The sequence below is a fragment of the Megalops cyprinoides genome, chromosome 3 (genome assembly GCF_013368585.1).
Source record: "Megalops cyprinoides isolate fMegCyp1 chromosome 3, fMegCyp1.pri, whole genome shotgun sequence".
Classification (NCBI taxonomy): domain Eukaryota; kingdom Metazoa; phylum Chordata; class Actinopteri; order Elopiformes; family Megalopidae; genus Megalops; species Megalops cyprinoides.
In genome coordinates this window covers 48,938,647-48,957,845 of record NC_050585.1, presented here as the reverse complement: position 1 = coordinate 48,957,845, position 19,199 = coordinate 48,938,647, and the positions used below count along the sequence as shown (strand labels likewise).

Below are 19,199 nucleotides of genomic sequence, written 5' to 3'. Positions count from 1 at the left end.
ATTCTCAACAAGCAACAAATACCCCCTGAGCTGTTTGACCAGTGCAACACACCCAGAGAAACTACTTATATTTAAACATACGAAATAAAAATGGTTGTGCTTTATACAGTGTTTAAGCCATAATTAGCATGAAATTTGGGGAAATAGGCAGTTAAGATAATATTTCTGGTGTGAATACTCATGTTCTACACATAGTCCAATTTAGTTTCCTAGCTCAAAGATCCAGTGGGTTAAACTAGTGGAATATTCCTACCAAATAACAGCTTACCTACATTCTTTCGCATGTGTCAGACCAAGTTTCTTCAAAAATAATTACACCCAAGACATCAAATATTGTTCTGAATTTTTTTTTTTATTTCTATTCATACCTGATTGTCAAATAAAAATTCAATTGAACTGTACTCAGTATAAGCTGAAACACTGAAATTTGATATGAATGTACAATGTGATTATATAATTACATGGTTTGTTATATAATTATATTTTCAATACAAATAAAATTTAAACATGTATCAAAGTATATCTGTATATTCCAATATAAAATGAAAACAGGCATACATGTTACAAATTACACATTCTTTGCACAGAAAAGGAAAAATACTGTTATAATGTCATAGTAGGCACATGATAGCTCATATCCTTTTAAGAAAATAATTGCAATTACTCAGTATATTTTTCATTTTCTATGCCTTTTTCTGCACATCTGCCACCATCAGCCTTCCACCTGCCTGTTTATAACATTTTGCTGAATAATTTACACACATTGTTCACACCAGCGGATTTCTGATTTCATAAGTCTGAGAAGTTTAACTGAACTGGACTCAAGAATTATCTCTTTTACTGCACTGTAAGACAGTTGAGATATTTAACATTTATAGAATTCAGAGTGCTTGCACATCATCCACTTTACATAGCTCTGTGAAAAGTTCTGTGTTTTCCACATTAGACAGCCAACAAAACCAACACTTCGATGCAATACAAACATTTTGTGAGCTAGCTCATAAAATTTAGGGCAAATATTACAGCAGGATGTAACCGCAAGATCTCTCTTGGTATCTTTGTTTTATGTAGAAATAGCAAATGAACAAGTTGGCTGCGGACGTGCGTCGTCTAAAGCAGACAGAAGCTGTCTAAAGCGCTTCCTCAGCGCGCACATGCAGTCTCATACATAAGCTTTGCTAGTTGCCACGGATCTTGCCGGAGTATACTTTGCATTGTAATTGTCCTCGTCTCTGGGAGGACAGGAGCTGCAGAGAAGCCCGCCGCCGAGGATCAGGAGGGCGGCGGTGCCCCAGCCGATGTAGAGAGAGGCCCCCAGCTCTCTGCGCTGCGCCTCAACCAGCAGAGGGTTGTAGAAGTCCCTGATGATGGTGTTGGCCGACCAGCAGACGGGGATCAGGGTGAGAATTCCAGCCACGATGAAAGTGACGCCGGCGGCGATGGCCACCTTGGCCTTCGAGACTTCGTCTTCAACGAAGTTGGTGCACTTCCCTCCGACGATGCCGAGGAGGATACCGAAGACAGCCACGATGATGGCGATGACCACCAGGGCCCTGGCCGCCTGCAGGTCCTGGGGCAGGGCCAGGAGGGAGTCGTAGATCTTACACTGCATCTGCCCCGTGCTCTGCATCACGCAGTTCATCCACAGGCCCTCCCAGATGATCTGCGCTGTCACGATGTTGGCGCCAATGAAAGCTGTCACCTTCCACATGGGAAGGGCGCAGACGATGATGGTTCCCAGAAACCCGATGATCGCCAGGGCAAAGCCCAGGATCTGTCTGCCCATGGACACCATTGTGAGGGTCTCGCTGCGGCTGGTTCTTGACAAAAATAAGTAGGACGCTGGAACTTACTGGGCCCGAAATAGCGCAAACAGCCGATTGATGACAATGATGGTCTCACTTCCTTGGCTTCTCTTAGATATAGGCTCTCAAGGGGAGGAGTTTTCTTCCTCCTACTGTGGGGTGAAACTAGACTGTGGCAGAAAATTGCAGTCCAACTTGATTCTTCTTTCTGTCTGTATGTTGAGTGCGAGATAAAAATCCAGACCGGTTTCGGAGATCCTCCGCAAACATTAGACATACGGAAGAAAACAAAAGCTTTGACGAGGCGCTAAATGCTTTTTTTTTTTCCAAATGATCCCTCCACCATCTCTACCTGAAACCAGTATGGCCTGTTGACACAGAGGAGAGATTGACTATCAATAACGTCATGTTGACCAACAGCCACACCTCACATAAAATTCCCCTCCTTTTTTGAATAATTTGAGTAATTTAGACCATCTCTGACATCATACTCATACTCTGTGCCATACATTCATTTTCTGTGATATTATATATCAGTTTCTATGTCATTTTTTGGATTCATATCTCAGTAAACATTTCTTTGTTCACCAACAACTGCTAATTCCGCCAGTCAATTACAACTTACAAATACACAAACAGCAGTTATTTCTTATGGCTGGCGAAATAATTTGGGCAGCAGTGTTTTCACCTACGCACCAGACTTTCTCAAGCCAAATCACTGACCAGGCTTAACTACCAAGAAGCCAGACAATCCCCAAAACCACATTTTGCTGTACAGTTCAAGCTCTGATGGAGGTGGCTGCTTTCCTGTCAAAACACTAAGAAATGAATCTGTAAGAGTCATCATACAAATACAGTATATACTGCTTAGCCAAGTGTCTGTTTTCTTTTAGAATACTAAATGAGCAGTAATTACTTTCAGGTTTGGTAACCTTAAACATTGTATTGTTCCTGTGAATAAGCATATTTTCATCTTAGAGTTGCAATAGATTTTGCTGTCTTGGTTTGACAGGCTAAAAGGAGACTTGTACAGTATGACATGTATCACTAATTTAGCATTACTAGAACTAATATATTACACTGAATCAAATAACCAATTTGACATGTTTGGTGAAAGCTGTTGAAAATGTATTAAACAGTGCAAACTTCTACTTTTATTAGTAGTACTACTAGTGGTAATAATAGCAATACACTTAATTTTCAAGTTATTACAAGGGTAAATGTATGCTTATTCCACAGTGGCGTATGGCTTAACAGTCTGAATTTGTTCTGTTCTGTTCAATGTTAAGATTAAAGTATAGCCTTTGGAATATGGAAGACACAGATGTAGGATTTCAGGAAAAAAAGTGAAGCAGGAATGATTTTATACCCAAAGAATAACATAGATGTGAGGATGGAAATAAATATGATTATTCAAAGAACATTTAAATTTCTGAATTTTCTATTTTTACAAACCATTCTATGTGCTTCAAATCACTTGGAATGCATTAGTGAAGAAACATGAATATGGCAATAACAAAATGCCTGTCATTTAAGCAAACAAACTGAAACATATATCTGTGTTGTCTTCAAAAAAAGTCTAATACTACCTCAAATTCTGAGAAATAATGGAAAACAGCTTCAATTTTAAATAAACCCCCGAATGATGATGAACAAAACTATAAATAGCAAATATATCTTGGCGAGTATATGCATTTTCAAGACAAACAAAAGTGTAAAATTGACTTTACTGCGCAATCAGCATTTTCTGGAAAGGTACTGAATTGAAATTGGCCAGCTAAAGTAGAGACAAAGCTCCAGCTCTATGTGCTATGTGTCTTTAAACAATGAATTATAGAAGTCCTCTGGTAATGGTTTTGGTTGACCAGCAGACAAGGATCAGGCAGAGAGCTCAAAAAAAAAAACAATGAAGGTCATGCAGGTGGCAATGACCACCTTGGCTTTTAAGACTTTAATAAAGTTGGTGCATTTCCCGCCAAAAATGCCCAGAAGGATGCCTATGGCAGCCACAATGATGGCAATAACTACCAGGGCCCTGGCGGCAGGCAGGTTCTGGGGTAGAGCCAGCACAGAGTCATTACATTACATCTTCCCTGTCCTCTGTTCAAACAGCCCATCCCAGATCATCTGCTCCGTCACAAAGCTGGCACCAATGACAGCCTCACCTTCCACCTGGGAAGATCACGAAAATAGTTCCTAGAAACCCAATGATTGACAGGGCGAAGCCCAGCATATTTCTGCACACGGACACCATAGAGAGGCTCTTGTTAAGGCTGGTTCTTGGTTATAATAAGTAGGAAGCAGGAACTTACTTGGCCTGAAACAGCACAGAGGGCCAATTGATGGCAATGATTGTCTCACTTTCTTGGCTTCTCTCAGGTATACGTTCTCGGGGGGGCAAAAATTTCAGTTTTGCCTTTTGACACAGAGGACAGATTAACCAGCAAAGGCATTATCTTGACTTTAGATTGACCAGCTGCCACACCTCTTATAAAGTGCAATCAGCTTCAGTAAGTTGGGTAATTTCTCCATTTAGACCATATCTGACACAATGTGCCATATTGATTTTCAGGTGATATTCTGTATCAGTTTACATGTCATCTTTGGATTCACATCTCAGTAACCATTGTAACTTGCTGCTGTAACTTGTAGTTCAGATGAACAATCACAAATTGTAAACATATATCTTATTGCTGGGGAAATAATTTGGAAAGAAATGTTTTTCACCAAGGCACCAGGCCTTCTCAAGTCAAACCACTAACCTCATAGTCTCATAAATAAGAAGCCAACCAACCCTAAAAACATTTTCCTACATTGTTGAAGCTGTCTTGATCAAGATGGCTGCAGTCCTATATAAATAGTAAGTAATGCATCTAGATGGATCCTCCCTACCCACAACTGTGTACTACTTAGGTAAGTGTTTTGATTTTCAAAACACACAAGTAGTCATTTCTTTAACATTTGGCAACCTTAAACACTGTATTCATCCTAAGAATAAGTGAATAAATGTAGTTGTGAAAGACTTTGCCACCTCTGTTCAAGGGACTGGAAGGAGACTTGTCACCTACAATACCATATGTATCACTTATTTTCATTGCTAGTACTTATACATTATAATGATTCAGGACCAATCCTACCTGCTTGGTGACAGTGGCACAAATTTTATTAAAACAATTAATTTTTACTACCTGTACCAACAACAGTACACTTCATTTTGCAGTCATTACATTGGTAAAGGTATGTTTATTCCACTATGGTGTATGGCTCACAAAATGTAACCTTAATGGCATTGCTCTGAGCAAAGTATCATTTAAAATTGTTTCAGGCTGAAAAATATCAAAATGCATAATTCATTTCATAGAATGTGTTGTTCCCATTTAGTCAGGGGTCTGAATTAATGGGGAAGACATTGTACATACAGAATTCCAGGAGAAAACTCAAGATGTGATTTTAAGTGAAGAATCAGAAGAGAATCAAAATAAAAATACAGAGGTGAAGATGGAAATAAACATGTTTATTCAAAGAGTACAAAAGGTAGAAAATTTAACATTAACCATTTCATGTGCTTCACACCATGACTGAAAACATGAATATGATAAAATTACCGAATGAAATATTTATATGCGCAGACTTCAAGAAATAAAAAGCAATCAGACCAATTAAATGGAGAAATAAAACAGTACAGTTCAATGTGCGTATCATTTGAAACATACCAATAGTTTTACTTTAACTCAAATTATTGAAAAATAGCAGCAAACAATTTCATCTTTGAATGAACTGGCACAAATAATGAGTATTGGAATAAAACTACAAAGGGTTGATGATGCATTCTCTTCAGACTTAAGCTTTTTCTACTCTTAAGATAAAAAGGTATAAAACTAACCATTTCCAACACAATTAGCATTTTCTAGAAAGATAGACATTTTACTTTTTAAAAACCAAAGAGAAGTCAAAAGGAGACTTGTCACCTTCAGAAATGCAAATTTCCACTGTTCTTTCCTCGGTAATGGCAGAGAATGTTGTACAATATTCCACCGCAGCTGAAAAAAAGCATTCTTTGCCATTACCCAAGAAACAGTGGAAATGTGCATTTAATCTCATGCAGAAAGTTTAGAGGGTTGTATTTCATTCAGATATCAGGGCTTTCAACTAATCTGTGGGTGCAGGGATACATGGGCTCTATAGGGGGCAGTAAATTATTTTAGTTCAGGGGTTATTCTTATTTTATGAAGTGTACAGTTGAGCGCTCATGCAGGTAAACAAAAAGCATACATTTATTTGAAACTTCAAAGGAAAAATACATGCAAGGCATCAAAAGCAGGACCAAAAACAGTAAATGCTGAGAACACATTCCTCTGACATATCATCACTCCTTAGTCTTTAAACTGTTTGAGCAAGTGAAAACGGTCTTCCAGCTGTGTAAAGTTGGCCGCTCGGGTAATGGCCCACTACAGTATACGGTCTTTGGGGAAGGTTTGCATTGCCAGGGATGTATGATGCGGCAGTTATGGTGGATCCCGGAGAGGAGTACTGGGCAGTGTAGGATGGGTCATCATACCTGTTGCCTTGACAGGAGGTACAGAGGATTGAGCCACCAATAATCAGCAATCCAGAGGTTGCCCATCCAATGTAAATGGCAGCGCCCAGCTCCCTCTTCTGGGTGACGGTGACCAGGGGGTTCTGGAAGTCTCTAATGGTGGTAGCCGCCGACCAAGAGACAGGGATCAGACAGAGGACCCCGGCGAGGATGCAGAGGACGCCTCCGAAAACCACCATCTTGGCCTTGGAGGACTCATCCTCTACGCAGTGCGTGCACTTGCCCCCGACGGAGGCGAGGGTGACGCCGACGCAGCCCAGGAGGATGGAGATGATGACCATGGCCCGCGCGCCCTGCAGGTCCTGCGACAGCCGGAGCAGCGATTCATGCATCCTGCACTGCATCTGCCCCGTGCTCTGCGTCACGCAGTTCATCCACAGCCCATCCCACACGATCTGCGCTGTCACCACGTTGGCCCCGACGTAGTCTGTCTCCTTCCACATTGGGAGCCCGCACACGATGACGACGCCCAGGAAACCGACGAACGATAAAATGATGCCCACGACTTCCGTACCGATGGTCCCCATGACAGCCGTTGCAGACACCGCTCGCAGCCGCTTCCTGATGCTCTTGAATGACTTCAAAGCGTTGTGCTACCAACTACTGGACACAGTCCTCAAGGGGGTGGGATTTACATTGTTACATGTGACATGAAAATTCCAACCTGACTTGCCTCCTCTAGTTGCCAGGGGGGTCTCAATTTGCATACCAGCCCAAAACCAAACTTTCCGCCAGTACAATGAGGTCACTTAATTGCCCTACCTGAGAAGTTATTGAAACTGGCTATTGGGAGAAACGTATGTAAACATGTTAGGAAAAAGAGGCAGCCCCTGATCTTGCCAAATGATAGTAACCTTTCTGGTAATAGTAAAAGTAAATGCATTTCAGCAAAGTAATCGACAGTACAGGCACTCTGGATCAACCTGAACCCCAAAACTTTAAGGATGATAAGTTACTAGCAATTACGTTTAGAAGACAAACAGTAGACAAAAGACCCAGGACAAGGGGATGAATCTGATACCCATTAATTAGCGGTCTTACACTGATTGAATTAACAGTGTTTACTTCAGTAGTTCTTGAACTTAGAAGGCCCATCATACTAATCAATGTGTAATAACTACTCTAAAAAGGGACCATTTAACAAGCAGATGTGCCAGAATGTTATACATTATGTATGCAGACCAATTGCAAGCTAGTAAAACTGCTGTTTGCTATTAAATCACTGCCACAAAAATGCCAGCATTGGAGGAAGTGATTAAAATCAGTTTGGATTTAAAGAATCAACCACAGTGGGGAAAAAGAAGAAAATCAACCACAGCTAAAGTGATTGAAGCATTGAAAATTACTATTGAGAAATCCCTGACCTTCTAAACCAAGAGACACTGGTCTCTGCAGCAATAGGATTGGGTCACACGAAAATGTTCAGTGGAATAAGCATAATTTTGCCACTGTTGCGAAATTTGGTCCTCAAAATAACTCGGGTTGGAGAGACGATGCCATTTTAATAAAATCCAGTTACCAAATGCCTTTAAAACAGGTTTTAAAGTATGGGTAAGTCAAATTAATAAAACCGCAGGAGGACGCTTAGCTCAAATGTCTAACGTTACCCTGTGGTAGTTTTTAGTTCTCGTCAAAGACTGGGTTCAACTATAGATTAGCGATACGTAGAAGTCATTAGCATAGGATAGCACAACAGGAGCGCAGTGAAGACCGACACGGATGTTAAAATTAGATAGTTTCGGTTTATTGTAAAAATTCATATCTACGAGTAAGAAACTTAAAAACAACGCTATTACTTGACCGCACAGAAATGTGCGTTTAGGCCAAGCAAAAATTAAACTGAAGAAAAATACATGGAAGATTTCACACGTAGGCCCCTCCACTCGCGTTGGACTTGGCGGCGGAATATTTGGCCGTGTACGGGCGACCTTCCTTACGGGGACACTGGCAGCAGAGAAGTCCTCCACCGAGAAGCAGCAGGCCGGCTGATCCCCAGCCAATGAACAGCGAAGCTCCAAGTTCTCTCCTCTGCGCATCGACGAGCATGGGGTTGTAGAAGTCGCGGATGATGGTGTTCGCGGACCAGCAGACTGGAATGAGACAAAGAATTCCACCCGCGATGAAGAACACCCCGGCGGCGATGGCGACTTTGGCCTTGGAGTGCTCGTCCTCGATGCAGTTGGTGCACTTTCCCCCGGAGATCGACAGCAGAATTCCGAAGAGGGCCACCAGCACCGAGATGACGACCAGCGCACGAGCTGCCTGCAGGTCCCGGGGAAGGGCCAACATGGAGTCGTACACTTTGCACTGCATCTGTCCGGTACTTTGTACCACACAGTTCATCCACAGACCCTCCCAGCTAATCTGAGCCGTTACAATGTTGTTTCCAATAAATGCAGTAACTTTCCACATGGGAAGAGCGCAGATTATAATGTCTCCCAGCCATCCGATCACGGCCAACGAAATGCCCAAAATTTGCAGCCCTGCAGACGCCATCACTTGCACGCTTCCACACCTGTTGTGCTCTACAGCAGTTGAGGGAACTAGCAGGTAATCACTGGAAAAAAAACGCTTTCGCTTGGTCTGCAGATATAGAACCATCGATGGGTGTGGTTTTCAATCAGAACAATTGGCTTTGTCCGGTGTGCTTTACGCAACAGGGTGACCAGCAGGGCTGGTTTGGTTTTTCTCCATGTGAAATTGGCTTAAATTGGAATTTTCAATGATTTGCCACAGCAAGGACTTGAGGAATTGAACAACCAGAGGCCGTCTCTCTTTTTTTGCCCCAAAATCGAGCCAGCTATATATAATTCACAGAAATCAACAAACCCTCTCTCGTTTCTTCTTAAATAAGGGAAAAAACAGATGATTCTACGTAAAATGATTTCTTTAGCAATTTATTAAATTTAGATTGCAATTCATTTTAATCTGCACTCTAAGATCAAAGAAGTTTATAGACTTCCTCGGGTAGATGTAGAGAGAAGGTGCTTGTTTACTAGATGTTGGTTTCATATTTCATCATTTACTCCTGTGGTTTTTGTGCAGTTTGGTATCCAAGATAAACACTGAAGTCAAGGTTGGCATGATTTGGGGAAAAAAAAACTTTTTCCACTGTATGGATGGCTATGCTCCACGGTTTACCCGTGTTCGAAATCCACGCGGGGGCGATTTAATCAAAGTCAACGCAATTAAATTTCAATGTGTAGGCCCTACTGAAGAATTTAAGTACAAGCAATGCTACCTTTATTATTAACATTTGTAATATTTTCCCCAGAATAAGTCAACAAATCTTCCTACAATCGTTTTCTGTGGCCAAGAAGGTTTATATATACACAGCTACTTTTCTGTATGTAATAGTAATGTTTTGTTTTGTATTAATATTTAACATCGTAGTTAATCGGTGTAATGCCATGCCAAAACAGCTTGATCTGTGAATGTACATTTCTTGCCACTCTTGTTTAAAAAACAGCATCTTTTTCCACCTACACCCCTATTCAAAATGTATATTTACATTTATTCATTTGGCAGACGCTTTTGTCCAAAGCGACTTACAAGTGAGGCAGAGTACATCACAAGCGAAAGCCATACACGGAATCACAATATTAGAAGCGCTGCATGACCAAGTTTCAATGGCTGGCCAGACAAGGTAGCTGGTAGAAACACAAGTGCATTAACATTTTTTTTTTAAAGAAAACGAGTTTGAGAACAGAGAAATTGCTTTTGATGACAGGGATTCAGGTGACAAAAATGCTGACATTCCGACCTATCGGATATCGAATAGTCGTTATGTTGATCATACGGTCGTTACGACTGGGGTCGTAAAGGACCACAATAGAGAGGGGTGGCGGTTCTAGACAGTAATCCCACCCTGTGGAGTCGGAGGGGGTGGGATGACCGTATAAAGTTTCCCCGAAGGGCTTTCTTCATTTGGCTCATTAGAGGGAATCCAGGGAAGACAAAAAAAAAGTCAAAGCACTGGGACTGGACAGTGATGGCTTCTACGGGGCTGCAAATTTTGGGCATCGCGCTGGCCGTGATCGGATGGCTCGGGGACATTATAATATGCATTCTTCCCATGTGGAGGGTGACTGCGTTCATCGGCAACAACATCGTAACGGCTCAGATTATATGGGAAGGTCTATGGATGACTTGTGTGGTGCAAAGCACTGGGCAAATGCAGTGCAAGGTATATGACTCTATGCTCGCATTGCCCCAAGACCTGCAAGCAGCCCGCGCACTGGTCGTTATCTCCGTGCTCGTGGCTATCTTCGGAATTCTCTTGTCAGTTGTCGGGGGCAAGTGCACGAACTGTATAGAAGATGAATCTGCCAAGGCCAAAGTCGCTATCGCCGCAGGGGTGTTCTTCATCCTGAGCGGAATCCTCTGTCTGATAACGGTCTGCTGGTCTGCAAACACCATCATACGAGATTTCTACAACCCGCTGATTACCGACGCACAGAGAAGAGAACTTGGCGCCTCGCTGTATGTCGGCTGGGGCGCCGCGGGGCTGCTGCTTCTCGGAGGAGGGATTCTGTGCTGCCAGTGTCCCCCGAAGGAGGACCGCCCGTACACTGCCAAATACTCCGCCGCGAAGTCTACCGGTACAGCGAAGGATTACGTATGAATTGTTGATGGACTATTGGCGATGCTGTTTTTAGTATTACTAATGTTTGTTTCTGTCTTGAGTCCACTTACGCGGTTTTGTGGATTTAAAATAACCAATATAACTCAGCATTTATACAACAGCTTATCGATTAACCCAAAAAGTGTTATTGTTTTGACATTTGAAAGATATTGTAAATCAGTTTCATCTATAGAAACGAACGGAATCTAATGTGCAGCATTTCTGGGATTCAGGACAGTTATGGGTGTGTCACGTCTCTGGTAACTTGTTGCCTACCAGAGTAAGAACTTAAAAATTCCTTTTTTATTCAGCACTTTTACAGAAATTTAAGACGAAGTATTAAGCACGCATTTTGTGATGTTCCAAAAGCGAAACAACATACTAAATGTAAAAGCAGATTTTGTTTTTTGTTAAGATAGATACTAATCGCACTTGCAGTGTTTGTATTGTACATCCTAACATGCAAACCATCCATAATAAATGTGATTTGTATAAACTGATTTGCTTGGTTCTTACCTATGATTAAAAGTTATTTTAAAATACTCATCCAACATAGAATGTATAGAATCATGTCAAATGTTAGTTAATAGAAATGAAATGCGTTCGGCATACATTTCCATGATCAGGTTTTTGTTACTTTAAAAAGTCCACCACACAAATTAGCAACTCTTTACTCCATGGAAGCAGATGGTTGTTGAACTACATTTATCCTCTGTATTGCTGGGAATAGGGAAACTGCTGACAGGTGGAACTGGGAAAATTACTGAACTCTGTGAAAAGTTACAAGAAGGAAATGATGAGTCCGTTCTCATGTGAACCATGAATGCAGTGATGAAATGATGAAGAAAAACATTCCATTATCTGTTTTCCCTCATTAAAGACATCTCACTATCTGTTTCCCTTTGGCAGGCGAATCGCTGTCCCTGTCTAATGCTGAGGATGTATGTCCTGCTGTGCTTTAATGAGATTCAGATAATTACTATGAGTGCGCTGTAACCCTGTACTTGTCTCCAAGCTTGGCCCCCACTTGCAATAAAGGAACTTCGCAGTATCAACCTCCAAAACAGACTGAGCGTGACTTTTCCACAACAACCCCCATCCTACCATATACACACAAACACACAGGTACTAACTTACTTTGCCATGAACTGTGAGCATTGTCAAGCCTGTTGATTCAATCTTTGACCCTGGAATGATCAGAAAAGTGAAACATCTTTCTGTCTGGTGTCGGAGATAATTTAGAATAATTACCCCCTCTCTGTTGTCAGAAGGTAAAAGTTTAATGTCCCAAAAATGACAATGGTGAGGCAAAAATCACAGTCTAATAGCTTACAATGTTTTATGTGGAAACCCTGTTACTTACAGTATAATGTTTTTCCTGATAGCTAGCCTGTGCCTTCCCATTTTACAATTTACTCAGAATGTAGAAAAGATATATAGATGAAGATGTACAAACGATCATGATATGTTTATGAAGATACTGCTGGAGTTACAACATTTAATATATAACAATTTTGGAACATAAAAATGTCCACTTACAAGAGAAGTGAAATTTTCCCATTATATCAAATTACATGTAGAAAGTGAAAGACCACTGAGAGCAGTTTATAGTTAACCTGAAAATGACCAAGACACAGATAAACTCATATATAGCTAATTGTAAGTTACTGAAAATAAAAATTTCTGTTTTTACGACAAGTTATTGGATATCAGTTATACAGGTAGAAAGGGTCTCAGTGCTTTATAGTGCATCAGTTCAGCTATAAAAAGTATATGTTTAATTAAAAGCCTGAATGTTTCTCAGGTACCTGCGCAGGAAGTCTGAAGAAAATAAGTCAGTCTCAACAAATCAAACATAGTCCATGTTTGAGGTCGTGGATCGTACGGGCGCAAATTTCGCCACATACGGCCGGTTCTCCTTGGGGGGGCAGTTCCAGCAGAGCAGACCTCCCCCTAGTAGCAGTAAACCTGCACACCCCCATCCAATGTAGAGCGCAGCACCCAGCTCTCTCCTCTGTGCCTCGACCAAGAGAGGGTTGTAGAAGTCCCTGATGATGGTGTTGGCCGACCAGGAGACAGGAATCATGCAGAGGAGGCCGGAGCAGATGAAGACCACGCCCGCGGCGATGCACGCCTTTGCTTTCGAAGCCTCGTCCTCCATACAGTTGGTGCACTTGCCCCCGGCGATGGCCATCATGATGCCAAAGATGCCCACTATGATGGAGATGATGACCATGGCCCTGGCCGCTTGCAGGTCCTGGGGGAGAGCCAAGAGGGAGTCGTACACTTTGCACTGCATCTGCCCTGTACTCTGCACCACGCAGTTCATCCACAGGCCCTCCCAGATGGTCTGAGCCGTCACGATGTTGGCGCCGATGAACGCCGTCACCTTCCACATGGGCAGCGCGCACACAATTATAGCCCCCAGCCATCCAACAATCGCCAAGATAATACCCATAATCTGGAGGCCTTGAGACGCCATGTCTGTGGTCTTTGTTCTTTCACCGTGGTCAGTCAGAGAAGGTGCTTAGTCCAGGTGAGGCTCATAAGAAGTGTTCCGAGGAAAAAAAAGGATTTGGTATTTATAGTTCACCTTGGAGGGTGGGGTTTTGTTCTCACAAACAAAGAAAAGCTAGCTGTTACTTGATATGACAATGCCCTATTCCCTTCACTGTATTGTTTTGTACACAGAGACACAGGCTGAATGACCTCTAGCAATGCTGACAAACTGAAAACGCCATTGACAAAGTCAACCTCATGGCACGGAAATAGTTTTCCGTTGATTGTCTGCGCTCATTTTCTTCAATTTTCTTTTTCTTTCTTCAAAATGACTGTCAAAATCAAAACAAACAGCAACTTTTAAATATTAATAAGATACTTTAAAAAGTAATATATGTGAGGAGAGTTTCCCAATATGGTTTATGAATATGAGTAGCTAAAGTGGGCTAATGGAATTCTTAGCAGTGATATCCAGTGATGTCAGTTCAGCATGCTCTCCAAATATGTGTTTAATGAGGTTTAATTAGAATACTTACTGTGTGAAAATGTACTCTTATAGCTTCATACACACGCTGTTTAGATTGCGAGCCATGTGGCAACATTGCTATAGCCCCACCCCCCAGTCAGTCACTACTGCTAACTGTGTTGCCAAAAGATAGTTGTCAGATCTAACAACTTTTGGCAACAGAATTCGTTTGAGGTACAACTAGCAGTCCTGCCCATAATAATTTAACTTACTTTTTGTCCTGTTTTTATACGGCAAGAATTTAAATCCCCTGTATATGAGACTGCCTTTTAAGGTAATTAATTGAATACATGCTTTAGTAGAAAGAGGTTTTATTTCCACAGTTTCAGCTTTCATCAGATGTTCAAAGTAAGAGATTATCTGTTAAGTATATCACAGACCCACACTAAGGTGTGTTACTGAAGTCTCCATACCGAGCACAAACTCATGACGGACCAAAGTGTGCTACCATTCTAATACTCTAGGGGATGCAATTTTTCATCAATTTTTCTGGCTAAGCTCAACATCATTCTACTATCTGCAATAACATATCACTGTTCAATGACAGATAAGAGATTTGAAAAAAGGACAAATATTTTAAAATAACAACAAAATACAAACTGTATGCGATAACTATTATTGGTAATTCATTGTGTTATCTCTGAAGGACTTTATCAGTCATGGATTTATCTGCCACTACCTTCATGCATTAAAACCTATTGACAATGTAGTGCTAATACTGCTACAGGCATCTGTGACCATATTTCCCTAGGACAAATACAGACCACTGGGAAAAACTGCCCACATGAAAGCAAGCACAGTAGCAACTGGTGAGCACTACAGAGAAATCTGTGCCCTCACTAGAACCTGTATCACTTGTTTATTTCAGCTCCTGGTTCAGTCTCTTGTAGCCAGGAATAGTACGGCACAGTATAGGCTGGCCACCCTTGCCTCCGCCACCAAACTACTTCAGTTCATTCAGAACACTGGTTTGTTCGTCCTCTCAAGGTACACCAGTGTCTCACCTCCCCTTGCCTCTAATCACTGGCTTCTGATCACAGCTCGCATCAAATTCAAGTCCCTTGCGCCAGCCTACCAGGTAGACAAGTATACTTCTGCTTCTTACCTTCAATCCAGCAAATCCTATACTCCTGCCTGAGTTCCCTGCCCGGTAATCTCTGGTATTCTACAAGTTCTTCCACTCAGAAACAGAGCTTGCTTCTTTTCCTGCACGAGATGCAGGACTGCCAAAAAGTCACAATGTCACCACTATGTAGACAGTGGGATATAGGGCGACAACTGGGGGTGCACTGAGGTCTGCCTGGGGGTGCAATGCACCCTCTAATCACCCCCATAGCGCCGGGTCTGCTTTCCATTCAGACTTCACCAGGGTTAACCTTGAGACATTGTGTGCCTAGCACACAGTACTTCATCACTTTAAACCGTGAATTAAAAGTGACATAGTGATATGTGTCTCTGAAAGACCATTGATAAGCAATGAGTTCCTTACTGTGATGCAAGGTTCCGTAATAATGCAGCTATGGATCAATGTTGGGCGTGATGTGAACAATGTTACCATTAGAAGGCCCTATGCGTACAACAGTGTGATGTTTGTACGTTGTTTATTATGGATAGTTGATATTCAAGTTCCAAATGAAAGAACAATTACTGTGCAATTAAACTAATATGTTCACACTGTATTTCAGCTTTCACCCACCCAATTCAGTTATACTGCAAGCAGAACACAGCTAAATTGTTATTTATATCCACCATCGTCCCTTCAATATAATAATACAGTAGGCATTTTTGATATGCTTACTTTTTGAGCATTGACATGTACAGTCTTCAATTGACCCTTTTTGATTTAGGTGTCAAAATTGTGGTTTGTTATCTATGGGTATTAAGGATGTGTCCACCTTTGCAGTCATAGTGCACCAAGAGATATAATTAGCATAATGGCCTCGCCGACCCAGATGCCCAGCTAATACTTAGTACAGACATTATAGTTTTATCACCAGTTTAAATTTTGATGGCTATTAACATTTGGTACGTGTTTACAACGAAATTTAGAGTATATACGCTGACGTACAGAGACGATCATCCTTTAATAACGTAACATTCACTGGAGGGAGAAACAGGCCTAAATTAATTGCTTTTACGAACAGTAGCCTACTACTCAACTCAAAGAAACAGATGGCGAAAAAAAAAAAAAAACGAGGACCGGAAGAATCTTCACAGGAATACGGATATTATTGCGCAAAACACACAATGCTTTATTGTTGTGCAAAAATACACACTGCACGACTTTTTCTTTATCAAGTGTGGGTAACATCTGACTTGAAATGGGTTTAGGCATCTTAGCACAGGAAACTCGTTGGGTGAGCACACTGATTAAAACCATAAAACTGTTTATTATCCTGAACCTGTTTTGGTTGTTTTGCATATTTAGCAAATGTACTCATTTAAATGAAGTTCACGCTGACAGTTGATTCATTTGAGGTCTTAAAAACTGACACTATGATCCACGTCAAACTTGGAGGCTACATTTATCCTAGTTACGAAACTGAAAAGAATGAATGTGTCACTAGCAACGCACGGGAAACTAGACTGCTTAGTTTCTCTTTGCTGAGCATTAATGCGTGGCTCCATTCGCTCACCACTGTATGTATTTTGTGATATTACTAATATATCTAAGCAATGTCTAAGCAATAGCACAGTAATGCTTAAAACACGCTCCCGCTTTAAGTTTAGGAACTGAAAGATTATCACGCTTCCGCTAAGCGATGATGGATGGTGCACATCACATTTCAGAGAGAGGTCGCTGCAGTCATGGCCCACTTAGTGAGCTGAATTGGCAAAACGCCGCTGAACTTAAAATGCTATTGGAGGGGGTACGTTAAAATTATTTGAATTCCCCCAATCAGCAAATACACAGACCGTTGCGCAAATCTTTCCGTATTGAAGTTGAGGGAGGTATTTCGTTTCTGCGTTGCAGAATGTATCCCCTTTGCTCTCTATTTTTGTCAAATGAACAGTGATCATTTGATGAAATTTGTTTAGACCACTGCATTGTAGTATTGAGCACATGAAGACAACCGAAACGCACGATGAGGTGCTCAAACTTTGTATAGCACGAGATTAGGTGCACCAAATCAACACCAGCACTTGAAATACGTTAAATAAATGGCGTAAAAATTGTGGTTGTACTCGTTCTACCTTTTAAAATTTGAACAAGGGACTGACTTCTTCAAATTGGACGTTGTTGCCCATTTTCATTGCGTTCCAAGTATTCAAAACTAGCAATGCTGTAAAATAACCCTTTAAAATATACCAAGGTACTTATTTTTTGACACACCTAAAGCAGGCGCATACAACGGCAATAACCACACCCAGAAATGAGTGTACCTTCTCCAAAATGGATCTTTTGTTCGCAAATTTTAAAATAAGAAACTAACGGCTAGTCATTTGAAGCCTTGTCTCATGCAATACTAAATTGTACTTAAACTGTAAGATAGAATGCTTATGCTTGCTTTATCACCAACTAGAATGCCTCCCAATTTGGTCTTCTATTACTGTAGCATAAGGAAGATTAATCATGCGTTGTCCTTCTTAAAAGAGACGTGTATGCTATTCAGGAGATTGTTTTTTCAGCTAAAGTGGTATGTTGTGTTAAAGACAGCAACTGAGGAGACATTGAATGTAAAATATAAAAAACAAATATTTATTTACAAGTTACCATTCATCCAGGATTATTTAAGTGGATACAACAGTACAAAGAATCAGAACATAGCAGAAATGTACAAGTTCAGTTGTGAAAAAATGACACACTGTAGAAAAAAATCTTAGAATATGTACTGTAGACACACAATGGGTCATTGTTTAGGAAAGTCCAAAGAGCACACATCTGTTTAAAATTCGACTGAAAACATTTGACAATAACGATAGTCCATGCCCTGCTCTGAGACAGTTTCTACTGTTCTCAGACCATTACATGTTATTGATGTAAAAAAAAAAATGGCAGACATCATCTCAATGGTAGTTATTTCGTTTTCTCCTGCAACCTACAGCCTGCCTTTTGTCGATCATATATACTGAACATGTAAACAAGATAGCAGTGGCAATTTCCTTTCCTTTTAAAAAAAAAAGTCCAAAAGAGAGCCGCTTTGCAAACTTGTGACCAGTGGATCTCTTCTCACACATAGTCCTTGGGTGCTGAGGCCGTGGATCTTGCAGCTGAGTACTTGGCAGTGTAGGTGTCATCCTTTGGCGGGCAGTTGCAGCATAGCAGACCCCCGCCAATGATCATCAAAGCCGAGGCCCCCCATCCGATGTACAGGGAAGCGCCGATCTCCCTCTTCTGCGCCTCTACGAGCAGCGGGTTGTAGAAGTCCCTGATGATGGCGTGTGCGGTCCAGCAGACTGGGATCAGGCAGAGGACCCCGGCGGCGATGAAAGTGATGCCGGCAGCGATGCCCACCTTGGCCTTGGAGCCCTCGTCTTCCACGCAGTTGGTGCACTTGCCCCCGGCGACGGCCAGCAGAATGCCCATGATCCCCACCACGATGGAGATGACGGTGAGGGCCCGGGCCGCCTGCAGGTCGGAGCTGAGTGCCAGCATGGAGTCGTACACCTTGCACTGCATCTGCCCCGTGCTCTGCACCACGCAGTTCATCCAGATGCCCTCCCAGGTGATCTGCGCCGTCACGATGCTCTGCCCGATGAACGCCGTCACCTTCCACATTGGGAGGGCGCACACCACAATGGCCCCGATCCAGCCAATGATACCCAGGGCTGTGCCCAGCATCTGTAGCCCAGCAGAAGCCATTTTCTTCAACTTCTTCCTTGTGTCTTTTCTTGCACGAAGAGCTGCACCAAAAAAAATCAGTACGTAGGCTGTGTCTACCTTGAGAGTGTTTCCCAGTTGTATTTTAGACACCGTGGGAGCAGGTACTTATACACAACTGAAAAAGGTGGGGCTTGTCAGCCACTTTCGTCACAGGTTGCCTGTCCGGTTTTTCATCTCTCACCTAAGCCACAGCCACTGTCCCTAAAGGCTTCAGTGAGTCATCGCTGCTTTTGAAGAAGCAAACTGCCTAACAAACATTAACATGTCCATATATGGTCATTTCCACCCTCTTCCAGTACTTTTTTCCATAGAGTCACATCACA

The 19,199-nt window shown here is 41.8% G+C and overlaps 6 protein-coding genes across 6 annotated transcripts; 1 reads left to right on the top strand and 5 right to left on the bottom strand.

Annotated features, from left to right (window-relative positions):
• Positions 1–461: 461 nt before the first annotated feature.
• On the bottom strand, positions 462–1,897 carry LOC118774349 (claudin-4-like). The gene has a single exon (XM_036523668.1). It carries the CDS (start codon positions 1,793–1,795, stop codon positions 1,163–1,165), a length of 633 nt encoding a protein of 210 aa, XP_036379561.1. The 5' UTR covers positions 1,796–1,897; the 3' UTR covers positions 462–1,162.
• A 1,786-nt stretch (positions 1,898–3,683) lies between these two features.
• LOC118774566 (claudin-4-like) lies at positions 3,684–6,929 on the bottom strand. The gene is made up of 3 exons (XM_036523917.1): positions 6,265–6,929; positions 3,971–3,977; positions 3,684–3,857 (listed from the first exon to the last, which is right to left on the bottom strand). Exons 1-3 carry the CDS (start codon positions 6,927–6,929, stop codon positions 3,684–3,686), a joined length of 846 nt encoding a protein of 281 aa, XP_036379810.1.
• A 1,336-nt stretch (positions 6,930–8,265) lies between these two features.
• LOC118774703 (claudin-like protein ZF-A89) lies at positions 8,266–8,901 on the bottom strand. Its single transcript, XM_036524143.1, has one exon. It carries the CDS (start codon positions 8,896–8,898, stop codon positions 8,266–8,268), a length of 633 nt encoding a protein of 210 aa, XP_036380036.1. The 5' UTR covers positions 8,899–8,901.
• A 1,446-nt stretch (positions 8,902–10,347) lies between these two features.
• On the top strand, positions 10,348–11,370 carry LOC118775357 (claudin-4-like). The gene has a single exon (XM_036525242.1). The coding sequence runs from the start codon at positions 10,394–10,396 to the stop codon at positions 11,024–11,026; it is 633 nt and encodes a 210-aa protein (XP_036381135.1). The 5' UTR covers positions 10,348–10,393; the 3' UTR covers positions 11,027–11,370.
• Positions 11,371–12,290: 920 nt separating this feature from the next.
• LOC118775356 (claudin-4-like) lies at positions 12,291–13,567 on the bottom strand. The gene has a single exon (XM_036525241.1). The coding sequence runs from the start codon at positions 13,506–13,508 to the stop codon at positions 12,876–12,878; it is 633 nt and encodes a 210-aa protein (XP_036381134.1). The 5' UTR covers positions 13,509–13,567; the 3' UTR covers positions 12,291–12,875.
• A 4,163-nt stretch (positions 13,568–17,730) lies between these two features.
• LOC118774373 (claudin-4-like) lies at positions 17,731–18,969 on the bottom strand. The gene has a single exon (XM_036523713.1). The coding sequence runs from the start codon at positions 18,853–18,855 to the stop codon at positions 18,223–18,225; it is 633 nt and encodes a 210-aa protein (XP_036379606.1). The 5' UTR covers positions 18,856–18,969; the 3' UTR covers positions 17,731–18,222.
• Between the last annotated feature and the right edge of the window lie 230 nt (positions 18,970–19,199).